Genomic DNA, 19,453 nt, shown 5'->3' with positions numbered 1-19,453 from the left:
TTTTTTATTGATTAATGGCACTATGTGTGTTTTGTCGGTGTCGTTTCTGCTATGTAATCCCTTTCTGTTGTTGAATTCAAATAAAGAGTGCGCAACGTCTGCTGTAACATTGAGGCAGAGTTTTCAGTTCTGTACCATATGTAACACTTGCACTGTATGAGTCTTCTGCTTTTGGAGCCTCCTTATTTTTCTGTAGGCTGTACTGTGAATACTTGTGAAGCATCATTCTTCTTACTGATTCGGATCACTAATTTACAAGGGAGAGAGCAGTCTTTCTCTTTGTCCATCATCAAGAATATGCAATAGTACCATTAAGTTTTCATCATCGGTTACTTTCTTCAGTCCCTGCCATTGTTTGTGTCTCACAACTTACTTTCTTCCATGCTCGTTTGCTCATTGCTCTGTTTGCTTTTATGTGTGCTAAATCTTTTTTTTTAATCTATATATGCGTGTTTGTTGGTGCCATTTCTGCTACTTAATCCCTGTCTACTGCCGAATACAGCGAAGACTTTGAAATCTCTTCTTGACCATGAAGGCTTCCTGGCAAATACAGTAGTTTTTAGTTGTCAACGTGACAATGTGATCTCCGCAGACTCGTATGACCGGGTGGGCTCACCGGAAACCCACTCTGACTCTGCTCACCAGAACACAGTAGAAAAACAGAGTGGCCGCCGCTGGCGCAAGAGACAGTAGCCTCTCTCGCCAGGCCTCACTTGAGATACTCATAAATTCACAACTCACAAGGCTAAATTTCTGTGGCTGATCTTGGTAGGACACCATGCTTTCCTAAATTTATCCTGGTGAGATTATTATGGCATTCAACCACTAAACCACAGCTTTTGGCATCTATACCAATTTTCAAGGTACAATGTTCTGAATATTCTGGTATAAAGTCAAATCAGTTGATCTGTCACAAGTACAGCCTAGACAATCACCTCTGTTCTTTGCTGTGCGCATGCACAGAATACATAATCAAATATGTAGTAAGTTACATGTATTTTCATGCAAATGCTACCGCTGGTACCAAGAATAACTTCTTGAAAAGTACTAGTACAAATAACCAGAAGTTGCGCTCCTCGCTTAGTTCCTTTCCTTTGCATGACTCCGGTAATTATGAAAACAGAACCATTTGATCCGGCACAGTCTATGGTGTGTATTTTGTAGTTGCATCAACACACAAGCATGCACACGATGCATAATCAAATAAGTTACAGGTATTTTGTAGTTTCATCAACACACAAGTACTGGTCTTGCTGCAGAGTTTTGTAAATGATGAGCTTCTCTTTGTTGTAGGAGGATCGCACTGCACCGCACTTGATATGGCCAACCAACAAGGTGAAGATGGCTATAAGGCCCGTCTAGCTTGCTTGCCTTCAACCTGTCTGCATCAATGTTTAACACACATAAAAATATGACCATGCACCTGGGTTTCATGGATTAAGGTTTTTCATTTTCATGTATAGCATAGCTACTAACTTCGTCGTCGAAATCATGAGGACTACAGAGTAAATTGGCACGCAACTGCCAACACTAAAGTGAAATACATCAACGGAAGAAAAATTATGTTAATTAGAAGCTGAATAATGAGCCTACCTCTTTCGATGCACCTTCACAAGAACCCAGATGCATGCAAAAGAATGCCGAAATCTTCTGCCTACTTCTTGTTGCCCTTCATCCCTATGGACTCATGAAACTACTTCCTGGTCCTCCTCTACATACCCTGAATCAACTAAACGAGTTAAATGAACAGAGTGGAACAAAACATTGAGATGGCACGGTTGTGCTGATTTACCTGCAGATGTGGAGTGGCTGACATTTGTGATCAAGCTGCAGGGCTCTCTCGTGTACAACACGTACCATTTCCTTGTATTGTTCTCATCAGGTGCATATGCCTTGACATGGTCGATATGACTGAACCTATCCCACTCAGGGCCAGATTGTCCCGCGGCTATGGAAGTGAGCAACGTCAGGCTGCAGCGTAGCTCAAAATGCCTTGGGTTTACATCTCGCATGTATTCAGGAAGTGTTTCCATGGCATAATCCTCCAATACGAGCCTCTGGAGCGCACAAATACCCTCCAGTACCTTCAGCTTGGGGCAAGTCTCGATCTCAAGCTTCCGCAGATTGGGAAGATTAGTGATCCTCTCCAAGTCAGGGCTTTTAGCCACTTCCAGCTCAACAACAGAAGCAAAGTTCTCTAGTGAGTTGAGGTGCTGGTTATTTTGTGCAGATATAGACTTTAAAGCCCTCGCATGCGAGGCGAGGCCAGGAGGGAGACACCTCAATCTGCAATTTTCGAGCTCAAGCACCTCCAAAAGAGGCATGGCTTGCACTTGCTCCTCCCACTCCCACTCCTCCCATTCCACCATATCAACTAAACACATCTTCTGTAATCTCGGAAACGCAGCCGTCGCTAAGTGGGGCTGTAGGAATTCAGGTCCAACACGCTTGATGGCTGGAGCGCGTCGGGTGTCAATTTCCTGCAAACATGGGAGCTGGCACAAGCCATCGGGTAGTTGGGTGCAACAAGCTAGATCATACATCAATATAATCCTCAAGCTCTTGAAGACCGCTGCTGATCTTGACGTCATCCACCTTGGGAGCCGTCGGCCAAAAAATCCATTTATATCAAGATACTCTAAGCTAGGCGAAGGGCAGAGCTCATCAAACACACCCGCAATTTGTCGCTGTTCTTCCTCAGAGACACCCTTTTCATCTTTAATCAGCCCATCATCTCCCAATATACTGCTGCAGTATAAAAACAAGTGGGTCAGATGAACTTTCTCGCCAAGCTTTGCCTTTGCCGCAGACGAGGTAACAGACACATTCTCCAATCTCTGCACTCCAAGAGATCTGAGCTCAGAAAGAGGGCCTAACTCATCCAAACTACACCAAACACCATCTGTCTGCGCTGGAAACCCACGCAGATTCCTTAGATTTGTTAGAACACAGAACCCCCTTGGTATACTATTTACACTAGAGTCATAAAAGTTAAGATACCTCAGCTGCCCTAGCTTCAAAATGCTATGTGGAACTTTCACAAATTGTTGGCATTCTACAAGGCCAATGAACTGCAGAAATTTCATATTTCCAATGTTATCTGGCAAACTAGATATATTGGATTTCTGTATTAACAAGTACCTCAGGTGCTTGAGTTTCCCCAAAGACTCAACCAATACAGCAACATCTATAGATTCTGCATGTAGAGTTCGTAGGCAGGGAAAATCAACAATCGAATCACTAGGCTTCATAGATATAGGGCCAACTAATATCAGTGTTCTCAGTGTCTTCTGTGCATGTAAGGAACTCCAGTCTAACCCATCTGATTCTGATACATTTTTTTCCATAGACAACCGAAGGAACTTGTGTGCACTAAGTTTACTAATGAAACCAGTATCTCCACTGTGAGCTGCTAGTGCCTCATCTCTAGCCACAAATTGAGCAAATGAGCGAACAACATCATGCATGCTGCAAACTTGCTGATCAGACCATATTGTAACTGGCTCTATAAGGTTCCTCAGAATCAGCTCCTTATAGTACTTGCTTCCTAATTCTTCCAAGTCAGCAGAGGTTCCATGAAGAAATCCTTCGCTAATCCACATACCAATACTGCCATTTTTAGACCACGCAGCACTTTTAGGGAGAAGGGAGTAGTATAGAAAGCACTGCTTGATGGAAGGAGGTAAATCTTCATAGCTAAAATATATTGAATAGTTTAGCTCTTCGGGCATTTCAGATGCCGACCATATAGAATCATTCAGAACCATATTCCATTCATGGCGTTGTTTATCCTTCTGACACAACAGTCCTCCCATTACTTTGACAGCAAGAGGCAAACCACCACATTTTACAGCAATTTGCAATCCAATATCCTTAAGCATATCAACTTCAGGTCCATCTGTCTCACTTGAAATTACCTGCAAGCAGTTTAAACCAATAGAGATAATAAGAAGAGGTGTAACTTTAAATAAAATAAACGACTTTTTCTTGGCTAGCCCCAATTTTGTTTTATTTAAAAACAAGGTAGCCAAGAAATGGAACTATTAATATACTAGATAATGAACTATTTAAATTAAATTGTCAGGTCAATAGATCGGCAAGTGGGGATTCGCTGTCAACCAAGGTACTGAAATTAAATTGCCAAGCGTTGTGGGAGAGAAGCTGTTCACCCTCATCAAGCTAGATTTGATTAAAACATTGTGCCATTGTGTGTGTGTGTGTGTGTGTGTGTGTGTGTGTGTGTGTGTGTGTGTGGTGTGCATATGTTGTATGCGTCTGTCTTGTAGTAACTTTAGTGAAAAATACACAGGAGTATGCCCTATTATTATTATTATTATTACTATTATTATTATTATCATCATTATTATCATTATCATCATTATATATTATTATTATTATTATTATTATTATCTCATGTCCAAATAGGGAGCTAAGCAGCTAGCTCGTAATTATTGAAGATGCATCGAGTTTAACAACAAACCTGTTTCCTAAGCAATGACCAGGCATCTTCATCATCTAATTTGTCGATGTGGTGGTAGGGGAGCACAGCTTTCACCCCACGGGCAACTCTTGTATCTCTCGTAGTGACGAGGACTCGGCTACCTCGGGCCACAGCATTAAGGGGTGTTTCAAGCACATCACCCCATGCTTCATGGCTCCACACGTCATCCATCACCAGGAATATCTTCTTCCCTGTCAAGGCATCACTAAGGATTGGCCGAAGCACTGCCAACGCTTTTTCACTACGGTGCTTTCCCCCGGCAAGAGTGATGGCTGTCCTAAGAAGCTCAACCTTGTCGAAGTCTTGGTTGACACTCAACCATATCCTCTTGTCGAAATTGGCATTTATGGCTTCATCGTTGAAGACCTCCCGAGCGAGGGTTGTCTTGCCGATCCCACCAACACCCACAATGGCAAAAACCATGACTCTGTTGTTGTCTGCGTTGCTGGTTTCCGCCTCAGTTCTTCTCACCATGATTTCTACCAGTGCCCTTGTGTCTTCTTCGATTTTCTCCCCGACCACACCTGACCGGTCGAGCTCCCACGATGTCTCGCGGCTGGTAGATAAGCGAGAGGAATGTACCTTGCTGCAAGAGTCCTCGTACGAAGCAAGGTCGAAGCCGAAGGCAGCGCTTCGCTCCTTGATGGCGTCGAGCTTCTGGTTGAGCGCCCTGATGCGGGTGCCGATTTCGTGGGCGAAGAGGGGGTTCCGCAAGCAGAAGAGCAACGGGTTGCAGCACCCCATGCGTGATGCTGCATGGTGATCCATGGCCTTGAGCTGGCAGATGTCGAGGATGTCGGTGGCATCGTACATGGCGCGCTTGAGCTCCGTCACCCAGCCCTGCACGCTGGTGTCGGTGATGCGTCTCCTCTCGGCATCGGCCAGGAACTTCTTGAGGTCCCCAAGCTTGACGCCCATCTTGTCGATCTGGCCGGTGACGCCGAGCAGCATCCCCACCTCGTCCTCCACCACCTGCTTGAGCATGTCGGCGACATAGGACGCGAAGGCATCCAGCACAATGGCCATGGTTTCTGTTTCTTTGTTCTCAGGCTCAGGCTAAAGATTGGTTAATCAACAGTGTGTGTGTGTGTGTGTTTTGCCTTGGTTAGTAGTCTAGGGGGTACTTAGCTTGGGCTCCTTGGCAAGAAAGCCATTATTCCGCTTCTTTTCCTTTAGGTGGGGGGAAGAGCAGCTGGTTCCTTCCTTGAGTGGCCGGCAAAGCAAAGCAATGGCGGCCATGGCAAGAAAGCAATTGGTTTCCTTTATGCGGTAATTCAGATAAATTAACTAGTCATCTAACAGCAGTCGCTCACCGTGAGTAAGTTGCTCCATGCTCGCGGCCGCCAGAGTCACCAGCGTCGCCGCCGCCACCCCCGCCGGCTCTCCGATTTTCCCCCTCCATCTCCGGCGCCGTGCCACTACTTCCTCGTCCGAACCGAACCCCCCTCGCCGGCGACGATGCCTGCCACGGCACCGAGAAGCAGCGGCGACGGATGCGGTAGAAGAAGGCCGCGTCAGCTTCGGCCGTCCGTGATCCGCGCCGCCAGGGAGATTTAGGGGGTGGATTTTCTTCCGGCGAATCGGCGGTGTAGAGTGGCCGGCAGGACAGGCGGATCTGATGCAAACCTGGCCAGATGGCCCGGCCCGGCACGCCAGCTACACGGGCCGTGCCGTGCCGCGAGCCCTAGCCAAGCACGTCACCCCTGATACCACGGCCCAGCCCATCAGCACGGTAGGCACTGTAGACACGTTAGGCCCGTTAGGCACTGCAGGCCCAAATACCTCGAAATTGACCAAGAAAGCTGATGTGTAACAACTATTTTTTAATAGTGTTAAAACAGTATACTTTTTTTTGCGGTGAAAACAGTATACTTTTCCATATGTAGCTATGATCTCCAAAACGAGTAACAACTTTTTTATGTCAGAGTTATCGTAACCTAGTAAGTATATGTATATGTTTACCTGTGATATGCTTTTGGAAAGTTTCATCGTATATGTTTTGTAGCTCATGCACTGCTACCTTTTTTCACGAGCATGGATCTGTTACAATAGGATGAAACAAAATATGAGGTTCTGTGATGTAAATGTCGATATATATCACAGGCTCACAGCTTTGGGCTTTCGAGCGATCCAGGAAGGTAAACCCGGAACATAAGAACTTGATTGATGTCTCTTTAGTCTCAAACTCAATGCGACCATAGCACTAATTTCCTTCTGCCAATTTCTTTTAATTCCCATCAAAAAAATTATTTTTTTGCATGTTCAGTGCTCAATGCTCACCAAGGGATACCTATATGTTTTGGCATTTTGGTGAGAAGTAGCTTAGTTTTCCTCTCCTTTTGTTTTCTTCATAATTAGATAGTGAAAATGTTGTTGGCACTCTATTTGGTTTTTGCTACATTCTTAGTTATAGTTCTTAGTCGACAACAAAAGACTTCTCTAATTCCAAGGTCGATGGTGGCCAGCTGCACCCTTCTCTAAAACAATAGAGTTTGGAGCTCATTGTTCTAGAAATTTCATACCACTTAAATGGAATATAGAAAAGAACAAGCTATATATATTTATCTATGACATTTAGCAATAGCCAATGTTTATCTTCCGCATTTAAAAGAAGAGATCTTTAGCTACAACATTTAAGGCTTCTTTATCTTTAGATGCAACATTTAATACTAGACATGGCATTTAAAACTTTCCTATCTTTAGCTGCAACATTTAAGATAGACGATAAAGTCATTAGCTATGTTTGGAAATGGAAAAATACAAAAAATTGGATAACCATTCAATTAATGTTTGTTAATGATGAGTAATAACAATACTAGTTACAATTCAGCTATATATATGGACCTGGGCAAGTAATGGATACATAGCAAAACCTAGTGACTTTCTTACACAATGGGGAAGCACATCAAGCACAATGCCCAACTTTTCGTCTTACTTTCCATGGTTCTTCTAAGTTGCCTGGTTTCTTCAGCCGTACAGGGTAATGAACAATTATGAATAATTACTTTGTAAAATTTCAGTGTTCATCCTTATGTTCAAAGTCTATTTCGTCAACCTTGAGTACTCACCCCTTGGAAAGATCTGAGTGGTTTTCTACATAGGCATTACCTGCACGTTCATATGCAAAGTGAAATTACGTTCATGTCGAGATGATATAAATTTATTTGATTTTCACTTCAGGACAAAGCATTGCGGACAAGGGGAGCAACACGGCAGCTATACGGCCTAACGATGACCCTGATTGTGAGAAAGAGAAGTTGCAGTGGCCATGAAGAGCCCAGTACTGCTGCAACTATTTTGCTTATACGGGTCCATGCTACGATGACTATACTGTCTGCAGAGCCCATTGCCCGTGATTCAACACAATTACCAAGAATAATTTTCATGTAATAAGCAAAAGATGATATGCAATAAGCTTTCTTGTCTGTTTTTACTTTTCTGATTGCTGAAGTGAATAAAGATGTGATTTTCTAAATTATTATGGTGTGTATACTTATCTATATCAACTTTGCTTTTGAAGAAATACTTTTTTGTGCAACAGAGACACACCGCTAGCACTTTAGTACATTGGAGTAACCAAGGGTGGCCAGGATGGTGGTCCATGGACCACCCTAGTATTTTTTTCGTTGGCTCACTTGGGTGTACTTCAGCCCAGAAAAACCACGCCAGAACAGAATAAAGTAAAAACTGAAAAGCACAGGTGTGCTTCATGATGAAGCTTCCCAAAGAATGAAAAGCACAGGTGTGCTTCCCCAGAAAAGTGAAAAGAACGATTGTTCTTCTTATTTCTAGGGTATTTTTTTGTTTCTGGTTTCGTTGGTTTTTTCCGTTTTAATCTTTTTTATTTCCGCTTTTTTCAGGGTTTTCTTTCGAAAAAAAATCTCCAAACATATTAAGATGGGATCTAGTTTTGAATATCTTCACTCGAGAACCCAACGGTGGAAATGGTTCATGAATTGGACACAGGGTTCGAGAGATAAAATATTTTGAAAAAAATCTACAAAAATAGTACAAAACTCACAGGTTGTGACAAGTGTCGCACATGTAGTGTGCCACTTACCACCACCAGAGAAGGTGGGAGTGACATTTTCAAGGGATACCCTCTAACTGGTGTTTTCATAGGAAATCCCGAATAGGATTCCGTGGTAAAAGATAATGATGGAATAACTTGGGCTAGAGATGGGCTAGGCCCAATAGGATTGACGCCTGCCTAAAAATGACTAGTGACGATTTTCTATCTCTTCATAATAATAATAATAATAATAATAATAATAAGATTCATGTTTTTCAAATTATTACCATATTGGCGGGGGTTGAGAGAAAAAAGAAACATATTGGCAGTCAGTAGAATCACCATAGTGTAACCGCTCACATACACTTAGCTTAAGTTTTTTGTATGCATCTTCATCAGATCTTGTGAAGGTGCATGGAGAGAGGTAGGTTCATTATTCCGCTTCTAATTAATAGTATAATTTTGCTTCCGTTGATGTATTTCACTTTAGTGTTGGCAGTTGCGTGCCAATTTACTCTGTAGTCCTCATGATTTCGAAGACGAAGTTAGTGCTAGAATTTTGTTTATTTTGGGCTTAGCCCAATAAGCAGTTTCAGAAATTCCTAATAAATCCTAGAGGCCCATGCAGCCCATTCGTGCAAGGCAAAGAGGTGGAACTAAAGTTTAGTCCCACGTTGCTAGTTTAGAGGGAGTTGGGCATGAGAACAAGAGGGACATCCACGCGCGCTCCTCCTCCGCCGCCCGCCTCGTCACGCCGCGGGTTGCGGGAATGAGCCGATGTCTAAATTTTTGCCACGCACTACGGGTATACGAAAGATCACACGGAAGCTGAAAAGATTTTTGCGAAAGTGGAGTTCGAATGCGAACGGTGCAGCCCTTCGGCTGCTCGCTGTTCGCTTCATCTCCGTCTTTTCGTTTCACCTCCCGTCGCTGCCCTCTCGCCTCCTTCTCTTGCGCCTATAAAAGGGAGGTCGCTCCTCTCAGAGAGGTGCACAAGAACTACTCCTTCCCCTCGCCATCGGTTCCATCTCTGAGCTGCTGTTGTCTTCCTCATCCCGGCTTGCGTCAACAACATCCGCAAGGCGCTGATTAACGCGCAGAAGGGCAATCAATCGGTGGCCGCCTACTTCGCCATCATGAGGGGCCTTCCCGATGAGCTCGCCGCGGCGGGAAAACCTATCCAGGACGACGAGCTCATGTCCTACATCATCCACGAGCTGGACCAAGATTACCAGCCCCTTGTCTCTGCTTTGGACGCCCGCGTCACTCCGGTAACTCTTGACGAGCTCTTTGCCATGCTTAGAAACTTTGATCAGCGCATGGCGCAGTACCACGGCTCCGGCGGCGGCTTCAAGTCGTCGGCAAACTCCGTCTCCAGAGGCCGCTATGGCGGCTCTCGCTCTTGTGCCTCCTCTCGTGGCAAGGGGAGGTTCGGATCTGGCGGTGGCGGCTACTCCAACAACGCTCGTGGCGGCGGACGCTCCGGCAGCTCCAAAGGGCGTCGTGGCGGCGGCTCCAACAGATCTCGCCTGGACTTGCCTCGCTGCCAAATTTGTGGCAAGCCTGGTCATACGGCGAAGGACTGTTGGTACCGCTACGAGGAAGATGACGGTGACTCCTCGCAAGATGAAGAAAAGGTTGTTGCGGTTGCCGATGGCTCCTATGGGATCGACACAAATTGGTACGTCGATAGCGGCGCCACTAACCATATCACCAACGAGCTCGAGAAGGTCACCCTGAAGGAGAAATATGGTGGCAAGGATCAAATCCACACGGCCAGTGGTGAAGGTATGGGTATATGTCACATTGGTCATTCAATTTTTAATACCCCTAGTCGAAAAATACATCTCAAAAGAATTTTGCATGTTCCTAGTGCCCACAAAAATCTTCTGCCTGTTCATAGAATTGCCATTGACAATCACGTTTTCCTCGAGTTTCATCCTTATTTCTTTTTGATCAAGGATCAGGCAACAAAGAAAGTTCTCTATCGAGGTAGATGTGTTCAAGGGCTCTACCCGTTGATTCCGGAGTTTAGAAGATTCAATAAACAAGCTTGTGGTGCTATCAAGCTTTCGTCCACACGATGGCACGGTCGTTTAGGACATGCCTCTTTTTCTTTGGTTGTAAAGTTACTTAGGAAAAATAAGCTCCTGTTTGTTGGTGAGCGAAATATTGAAACTATTTGTGATTCATGTCAGTGTGCTAAAAGTCATCAATTACCATATCCCATATCTACTAGTGTCTCAACTAAGCCTTTGCAATTGATCTTTCTGATGTGTGGGGCCCTGCTCCCTCCTCTGTTGGCAGACACACATACTATGTGAGATTTATCGATGACTATAGCAAATTTTCATGGATCTATCTTCTTAAGAAAAGGTCCGATGTGTTTCAAGTTTTTAGAAGCTTCCAAGCATTTGTTGAAAGGAAGTTTGACAGCAAGATTATAGCTGTCCAATCCAATTGGGGGGGATACGAGAAACTCAATTCCTTCTTCCAAAATATAGGCATATCTCACCATGTATCATGCCCACACGCTCACCAACAAAACGGGTCGGCCGAACGCAAGCATAGGCACATTGTTGAGGTCGGTTTGGCCCTTCTAGCATGGGCTTCTATGCCTCTCAAGTTTTGGGACGAGGCATTTCTCACAGCTGTCCACATCATCAACATGTTACCTAGCCGTGTCATCAATAACGAAACACCTATGGAACGTCTTCTCCATGTCAAACCAGACTACACATCTCTCCGTGTCTTTGGCTGTGCTTGTTGGCCAAATCTCCGTCCGTACAATAATCGCAAACTCATGTTTAGATCAAAGCAATGTGCTTTTCTTGGCTATAGTGCCCAACACAAAGGTGTCAAATGCCTTGACATCTCCACCGGCCGGGTCAACATCTCCCGCGATGTCGTGTTTGATGAGACCAAGTTTCCCTTTGCGCATCTACATCCTAATGCCGGTGCTCTCCTATGGAACGAAATCTTGCTTTTACCATCTCATCTCTCTGGCTATAATTAAGAGGGCATTACTAATTGTGATGATCATATGTTGACTAACCCTACTAATAGCCTTCATGAGCCTTGTGATGATGCAGAAAACAGCAGTGAAAAGATCATAGCAAATGGTGAAGAAAACAGTGCAGCAGATTCATATTTCATGTGTCCTGGCCTGGGGAGCAAATCCCCCTCGGGATCTGGTCAGAAGTTGCTGCTGCGCAGCGAATCCGCCTAGGGATCGATGCCCTAAAGCGAATCTGCTGCGGCAGCCCCGACAGGCGCAGGCGCGCGTGCAACCGCGACAGCTGCAGGTGGGCGCGCCGAGCCACCCGCGCCAGCCACGTGGCAGTTCCTGGCGGGCCGCGGCACCTCCCCTCGTGCAAGCCAATCGCCGCCCAGCAGATGGCAGGCCGGCGCTGGCCCGGGCCGCGCGCGGCTTGAGGCCCACTCGTCCATAAGCGGCGGACGACTCGTCTGACGGGAGCGGGGACAGACCCTATCGATGCGGGGCCCATGCAATCACGAGGCGATGATGACGCTGCTAGGCCCAGATCCTCTGTGGCCGACTCGCCACGTGCATCACAGCTGGCGACCGCAGAAGATCCAGACCCGACTGCTACTGCTGACAACGCCGGTTCTGGAGTTGTGCCTGGATTCGCCTCGGGATCGGGGAAGGATCAGCTCGATCTAGGTGTGGGATCCTCTGTGTCGGGCTCTCTGTAGTGGCTCCTGCTACTACTCCACGTCGCACACGGCTACAGCAAGGGGTAATTAAACCTATTGATTATAAACATATTACAAAATATGGGATGGTATGTTCAATAGGTGAACCAGGAGAACCCAACACTCTTGAAGAGGCTCTTGGTGATGCAAATTGGAGAAAGGCAATGCATGATGTAATTGTGTCACTGAGGAAAAACAAAACATGGCACTTGGTTCCTCCAAGACAAGGTAAAAATCTTATTGACTGTAAGTGGGTATTTAGGATAAAAAGAAAAGTTGATGGAACTATTGATCGTTACAAAGCTAGACTCGTTGCAAAGGGTTTTAAACAAAGGTATGGTATTGACTATGAGGACACGTTTAGTCCGGTTGTTAAAGCTGCTACCATACGCCTTGTTTTGTCCATTGCTGTGTCTAGGGGATGGAGTCTACGACAGCTAGACACTCAGAACGCGTCCCTCCATGGTGTTTTGGAAGAAGAGGTTTACATGAAACAACCTCCTGGGTTTGTAAATGCGCAGGCACCACTGCATGTGTGCAAACTTGACAAGGCCATGTATGGACTGAAACAGGCCCCGAGAGCATGGTATTCTCGCCTCAGTAGAAAGATGCAAACACTTGGTTTTGTTCCTTCAAAGTCTGACACTTCATTATTTATCTATAACAAGTCAAGAATATCCATATTTGTTCTCATTTATGTTGATGATATAATTGTGACAAGCTCATCTGATGAAGCAATAACAACACTGTTGAAGGATCTAAGTGCAGAATTTGCTCTCAAGGATCTAGGAGTTCTACACTACTTTCTTGGTATTGAGGTCAAGCAACACAAGGATGGTCTTCACCTGTCTCAAGAAAAGTATGCAACAGACTTAGTGAAAAAGGCTGGTTTGCAAAGTTGTAAGTCTGCACCTACTCCTTTATCTAGCACAGAAAAATTGTCTCTTGCTGAAGGAGAGCTTCTGAATTCAGAAAATAGTACAAAATACAGAAGCCTGGTAGGTGCACTTCAGTACTTGACACTGACCAGACCAGACATTTCCTTTGCTGTTAATATGTCAGTTCCTTCATGCACCTACCACTGTTCACATGACTGCTGCAAAACGTATAGTAAGATATGTGAAAAATACATTGAGCATTGGCCTGAATTTCAGTAATAATTTGCCATTTATTAGTGCCTTCACTGACTCAGACTGGGCTGGGTGTCTAGATGACAGACGCTCAACTGGTGGTTTTGTAGTATTCTTTGGACCTAATTTGATATCTTGGAATGCAAGGAAGCAAGCCACAGTTTCAAGATCCAGTACAGAGGCGGAATACAAAGCATTGGCAAATGCAACAACAGAGATCATATGGGTGCAGTCAATTTTAAAGGAACTAGGTATGAAAAGCACTAGAGCTCCATGTTTATGGTGTGATAATCTAGGTGCTACCTATTTGTCAGCAAATCCAGTCTTTCATGCTAGAACTAAACACATTGACATAGATTTTCACTTTGTTCGAGAAATAGTTGCAAATAAACTTTTGGATATTCGGTTTATTCACTCTCAAGACCAAGTTGCTGATGGCTTCACCAAAGCTCTACCTACAAGAAGTTTTGAAGACTTCAATCATAATCTCAACTTAATGAAGTTGTGATTAAGGGAGGGTGTCAAACATGATGATATTGCGTGCGTGATCATGGCGTGTACAAGAAGGAAGATCATCACCGTTGGAGGAATAGTTAGTTAGACAAGTATTTTGTAATCTTTATCTCCTCTTATCTCTAGCTTTCTTCCTTTTCAAGATCTATCTCTCTCAACCGACTTGTACGCGTATCTGGGCTCGCAACCCATCTATATAACACGCAACACGTCTGCCAGAATAGGCAAGACGTTTACCTCAAGTCGCACAGAGGAAACAAAACTTAAAACTCTTTTGCCGGAAATCTTCAATGTAAAACTAGACATTGCAAGCCATTTATTGAATTCACATAATCAAAATTAAGAAATCTACCCGCGCAAACTATGCGGGCCACTTTGCTAGTTCACTTGACATTTCAACATAACAGTCGATACAGGGTTGCCTAGCTGGCTAGGCTTAATTATTCAGTTCGTGGATTACAGTAGAGGTGGCACACGATCAATCTGGTGATGTGGATGCATTACATTACAGGCTCCTCCTGACCTCCATGCCATCAATGATGAGGCCGCTCATCTCTTTGTTCGGGTCCTCATGGAGGAGCTGTACAGTTACCGCTTTCTCGTTAGAGAACTCCCCCGGTCTAAGCTCCAGCCAGCCATCGCCCCTGGTGACAGGGTAGGTGACACCATGGGCACTACTTGGCCCGCCCTCTTTGGGGTGAAGGCTAACCTTGCTGCTAGCAATGATATTGTCGAAATGGAGCGTGCTCGCTGTCTGCACAATGCCTTCCAGGGTGCTGCCAGCCCGCTTGTACACGAGGTAAGCCGTGTAGCTTGTGGTGGCGGCAGGCAGGTCCTTGGGTGTGATCAGCCGAGAGACCTTCAGATAGTACACACGTAAGAGTTCCGCACATTCGCCAAACCTTTGTAGCATGGACAAGAAAAGAAATGGCGCGCATAAGGTTAAATATATGTCGTGTAAGAAAGACGTGAAAAGTTTCTTTCAAAGATGGGCCGGTGAACCTGGAGTCCCGGCGTGAGGTCCATCTCCAGTACTCGGGATTGTCAACCCATGCAATAGTTAATGACCTCGATGGTAGCTTGACGACGGTGCTCTCCGGCCCCATAGGACGACTCTGCGGTTTGTCAAGAAAAATTCAAGCATAAGTACCAAGTTATGTTTACTAACAGTAGGAGGTATAGCCCACCGGGGGTAAAAATTCCACTCATATGTACTCCTACTGGACATGCATTAATCTCCGATGAGGTTACAGTATCCTATATATCGTGCTAGTGGGGCCTAACTAATTAATATCACATGCTTATATTTATATATAGTGTATTTCAATCTTATCATGCATGCAACTAATTAAGTTAACTCGTCGCAATATCATTGTTGATTTCACCATCTACTATACAGATGGCACGCAAAAAAATAGTACGCACGTGGTTTAACATGCATGCACATAATCATTGACTGTGCATGCCATGTATGCAAACACCTACAAAGCTGATTTTGTATGCACCGGTCGAATCAGAAATATATGTACATGCAAGTGTCACATCTGATCAGAATCTCAATTTAGCATTCTGACAAAAAAAATGTTCCTAATTAAGCAGGTTAATTAGGGATCCGGATTATGCATGATGTTGTATGGGTGGAATTTTCACAAACAAACAACCATTGTCAAGAGAATACAACTGTGCTTTGAATTAATCTTACGTACCTGGCTTATGGAAGACCATGGAAACATGCTCTCCAGATTGTCCAGGTCGCGAATTACTTCACGTACTGTGGGTCTCTGATGTTTGTCTTGGTCCATGCAGTTTCGAGCTAATTCGGTGCACCCCCTCACTCGTGGGAGGCTCATGTCTATATATTTATCCCACTGCTATAATTAAGTTTACAACTTAATATTAGGATCACTTAACCATAATTATTACAACATAGAATGCAAACACACAACATATGTATATTATATTGCAGACACATTTGTTATGCCGTGATTAGTTCACAAGTAGAGATAGTTTTCTGAATATAAATTTGTATTGCTAAAATGACACTGAACTGTAGGAAAATAGGCAAACCTGAAACATAAACAAAACCAACTAATTAAATACCTTATTTTGGTTAGAAGCTAATGGTAACATTATTTGTCAATAGAATTCAATTCAAGATACTAATTTCTATAATATTTTACTAAGATATGCCTCAAAAGAAGTAGTGGATTTTTTTTTAGAATTTAGATTGTGCAAAGTAGGAAAACACTTCTATTTCTATGCAATGAAAGTAACGATGAATAATGTTTACCATAATTTAATGATGTAAACTAGAGTATTAAGTTATTTTCTCCTTACATGCAACAGACTTATCATGCTCATGCCAGATAGTAGCTCCACCATAATAACACCCAAAGCATATATGTCTGACTTTAGTGATACTTCTCCATTATCTTTGCTTTCTGGTGCAATATATCTCCTGCATGCATTGATGAGATAGTTTATTTGAAGTATCACCGCACAAAACCAATTTAACGAGTAGAGATGTCAATATGCTAGCTTTGCTTACAATGTTCCAGCTATGTGTGAAGTAAGCAATGTGGATGTTCCTTGGTCTAAGAATCTCGACAAACCAAAATCAGTAATTTTTGGTTCCATCTGAGCATCCAACATTACATTTTCAGGTTTTAAGTCACGATGGATAATTTGCTTGTCATGAAGATAGTGCAACCCTTGACAAATTCCTCTAATCATTTTGTAGCGTGCTGGCCAGTCCTCTTGATGAGGTTTCTCTGCAAGAGCAAAGGATCATGTAGTCTTCCTAATATATTCTTCATTAGTGTACATGTTAGTTTTGCACAGCAAATTCGTAAATAGATAATTGGTCGTCTCCCTATTGTACCCAAACCACAAGTAGGCACCAGGAGAGTATTTATCAACTATTTATTCAATGATATAACTCCAAAGCTAGTTAGTAGTTATTTTTATAGTGATTGCAAATAGATACATGAAGATGTAAGCTATCCATACCTTGTTGAAGATACTGTCGAATATTTCCTTTAGGAACATACTCGAAACAGAGCAACCTCTTATAATGCCCTGCCAGCACAGGTACTCCATCGGATGTCCTAACTTCCTCTTGTATATCTGAACAATAGCCCAGAAATCTTACTATATTCTTGTGATTTGCAATTTTTAAACACCTGATCTCATCTAGGAATTGCCTATCTGCATTATGTGTCTTGAAGATCTTCACAGCGACTACCCAGTTTTCCAAATCTCCCTGTTTTCCTGATGGTGTTAATATGCAGTTTTTCACTCCACCAGGGATTTTTTTAAATTTAAATATTTGTGAGACAATCAAGAAAAAACCATACCTGGTACACAACTCCAAACCCACCACGACCAATCTCGTTAGAAAAAGAATTTGTAATGTATTTCAGTATCCCATAAGATAGCATGGTTGGCTCCACACTTGGATCACTCAGTATGCGTTCTAGAGCTCTCAGTTCACGTGCTTGATCATCATCCATCTGTACAACATAAAAATACGCTCTTTGGTAAGACCAGGTATATTTCGGTATTGATTATTCTTCCTAGATAAAAATTATTATAGTGGTTCTTAGTGCTACTACAAAATGTTATTAGTTGCTCCACTGAGATCCACGGAAACAGGGAAGTTGTACAACAAACCTCAAACAAATCAGACGCAATGTTCTATTATATGTCTAATATTTCACACACCGATTCAACATTGTCTTTTTTTTAACATAGGCTTAGTCACTATATAATGGGTAGGGCTGAGTTGAACTACGGTGGAAAAACATAACAAGTTGTGTAACAATTTGGAAGTCTCCTAAAAGAGAAGTCTCCCCTTAAGGACATTTTAGAAAAATAGACATTACTTCCGTAAGGAAAAATACTCCCTCCATTTTTATATACAAGGTCACAAACTCAAATTACAGGTACGAATGTAAAATTTAATGCCTGCTTTGTAGGTCAGCTTTTCTTTTCGTTTACTGGGATCACTAATATGCCGTCTGCATGCAAGGAAACTGAGTGGAGGAAGTAGCTGACTGTCATTATGACTGGATGCATGCAAGTATTAAACAGGTTGCTAGTACTTAATTTTGCCTCAATTACTGTTGGTGGTCTTGTATAGATGCAAAGTGTATATTTCGTAGTGGCCTTGTATAAGTAGATAGATGGAGCATAAAAATTGTACTACTTAAGAGACCTCAAATTCTTTATAGCATATATGTTCGCAAACTTAGAAATTGATTCACTTTGGTCCTCAAACTCACTAAAGGGTCCTTGTATGACCTTTGTACAAAGTTTGAGGACTAGGTTACACCTCCTCAACAAGTTAAATGGACATACACATATTTGTTTTTATGTCTTTTAGATTGCCTGCCTATCGACTTTATTGATTCTCAAAATTTGTTACGTCATCTACTAACATTAAAACAACAAAGTCTGGTATCTCCCATCCAGCAGATGTCTAAAGTCCCTTGACTTGAGCAGCTAACAAGTGTGCAACTATATTCCCCTCCCTTGCACTAGAGGCAAAGCATGGATTTGTTTGCAATAAGTAGGTCTTTGACATCGTTTTCACCGTTATGATGGAAAATTTGGTAGGGCCCAATATAATACTTTTAATGCAGAATTGCTTGTATAGAAGGTAGTGTATATAGAAAAATAATATCAATTCAGTCCCACAAACAAGCTGTAGGGACTGGTTGATTCATAGAAAGGCGAAGGAACAAAACAACACATGAATTATGAACTCACATGCGCCTCATTTCAAAAGAATTCTATAGTTTCACTTTTTCATCTAGGGTTTCACTTTGATTTCAGTGTGCTTATTAGAATTCAGATTATTTTCTTATTTTGTGAATCAAACACTAATTTTTGCAAAAATGTATGTGTTAATTACTGCTCCTTTGTTGCGCACAATTTTTTTTTCTATTTATGTGTTTGCATGTTCCTATATTTTCAAAATCCTTGTGATTAAAGAGGCTCTTATAGATTTCGCAAAGAAAAGAGAGGCTCTCATAGGAAAATATATCTATCTATTTTATATACTTAAAGGACTGTACGAAGAGAGAAAATAGAGAGAGATGCACTAGTAGAAAAAGAGGCTTCCATACGCCCCCATTAGTCCCCAAAATAATCGAACCGCGACCAAAGGGGTCTTTAGTCGCGGTTCGGGAGGAGACCCGCGACCAACTATCTGGGCCCAGCGCGCTCGGTCGACAGCTGGCGGACGGGAGGGGCTTTAGTCCCGGTTGGCCTGGCCAACCGGGACTAAAGGTCCTCAGGCTGGCCCGAAGGCCTTTAGTCGCGGTTGGCCAGACCAACCGGGACTAAAGGTTAGTCCTTTAGTCGCGGTTGGCCAGACCAACCGGTACTAAAGGGCCCATCAAACTCTACCCCCCCCCCCCCCCCGGACCGCCTTTTCAGTTTTAGAAAAACCAAAAGAAAATGATGGAAATGTCAAAAAAATAAAATAAAATAAGTTTCTCATGTGATATGTGGTCTAGTTGTTGGGAAAATTAACAAATATGAATTTCGACTTTATTTGCAAAATCTCTTTGGAAT

The 19,453-nt window shown here is 43.2% G+C and overlaps 1 protein-coding gene and 1 pseudogene across 3 annotated transcripts; both read right to left on the bottom strand.

Annotated features, from left to right (window-relative positions):
• Nucleotides 1-855: 855 nt before the first annotated feature.
• On the bottom strand, nt 856-6,096 carry LOC109736776 (putative disease resistance protein RGA3). 3 transcript variants are annotated; one of them, XM_073502726.1, is made up of 5 exons: nt 5,815-6,046; nt 4,481-5,700; nt 1,793-3,917; nt 1,594-1,720; nt 856-1,382 (listed from the first exon to the last, which is right to left on the bottom strand). In XM_073502726.1, exons 2-4 carry the CDS (start codon nt 5,525-5,527, stop codon nt 1,686-1,688), a joined length of 3,207 nt encoding a protein of 1,068 aa, XP_073358827.1. In that variant the 5' UTR covers nt 5,528-5,700; nt 5,815-6,046; the 3' UTR covers nt 856-1,382; nt 1,594-1,685. The 3 variants fall into 3 exon arrangements, with proteins under 3 accessions (XP_073358827.1, XP_020151571.1, XP_040249146.1); XM_020295982.4 differs by having other exon boundaries at nt 4,481-6,096; XM_040393212.3 differs by having other exon boundaries at nt 856-1,378; nt 4,481-6,089.
• An 8,182-nt stretch (nt 6,097-14,278) lies between these two features.
• Nucleotides 14,279-14,985, bottom strand: LOC120967250 (F-box protein PP2-B11-like; annotated as a pseudogene).
• Between the last annotated feature and the right edge of the window lie 4,468 nt (nt 14,986-19,453).

This window comes from Aegilops tauschii, chromosome 6, assembly GCF_002575655.3.
Source record: "Aegilops tauschii subsp. strangulata cultivar AL8/78 chromosome 6, Aet v6.0, whole genome shotgun sequence".
Taxonomy (NCBI): domain Eukaryota; kingdom Viridiplantae; phylum Streptophyta; class Magnoliopsida; order Poales; family Poaceae; genus Aegilops; species Aegilops tauschii.
The sequence above is the reverse complement of the archived record's forward strand: the minus strand, read 5'-3'. Positions and strand labels throughout refer to the sequence as shown.

What these genes read in the sequence shown, in the direction of transcription:
- LOC109736776 (XM_020295982.4), bottom strand. Translation starts at nt 5,527, where the DNA reads ATGGCCATTGTGCTGGATGCCTTCGCGTCCTATGTCGCCGACATGCTC. An exon ending in GGTCATTGCTTAGGAAACAG is followed by an intron (nt 3,918 to 4,480) that starts GTTTGTTGTTAA and finishes AACTGCTTGCAG; the next exon opens with GTAATTTCAAGTGAGACAGA. An exon ending in CAGCCACTCCACATCTGCAG is followed by an intron (nt 1,721 to 1,792) that starts GTAAATCAGCAC and finishes TAGTTGATTCAG; the next exon opens with GGTATGTAGAGGAGGACCAG.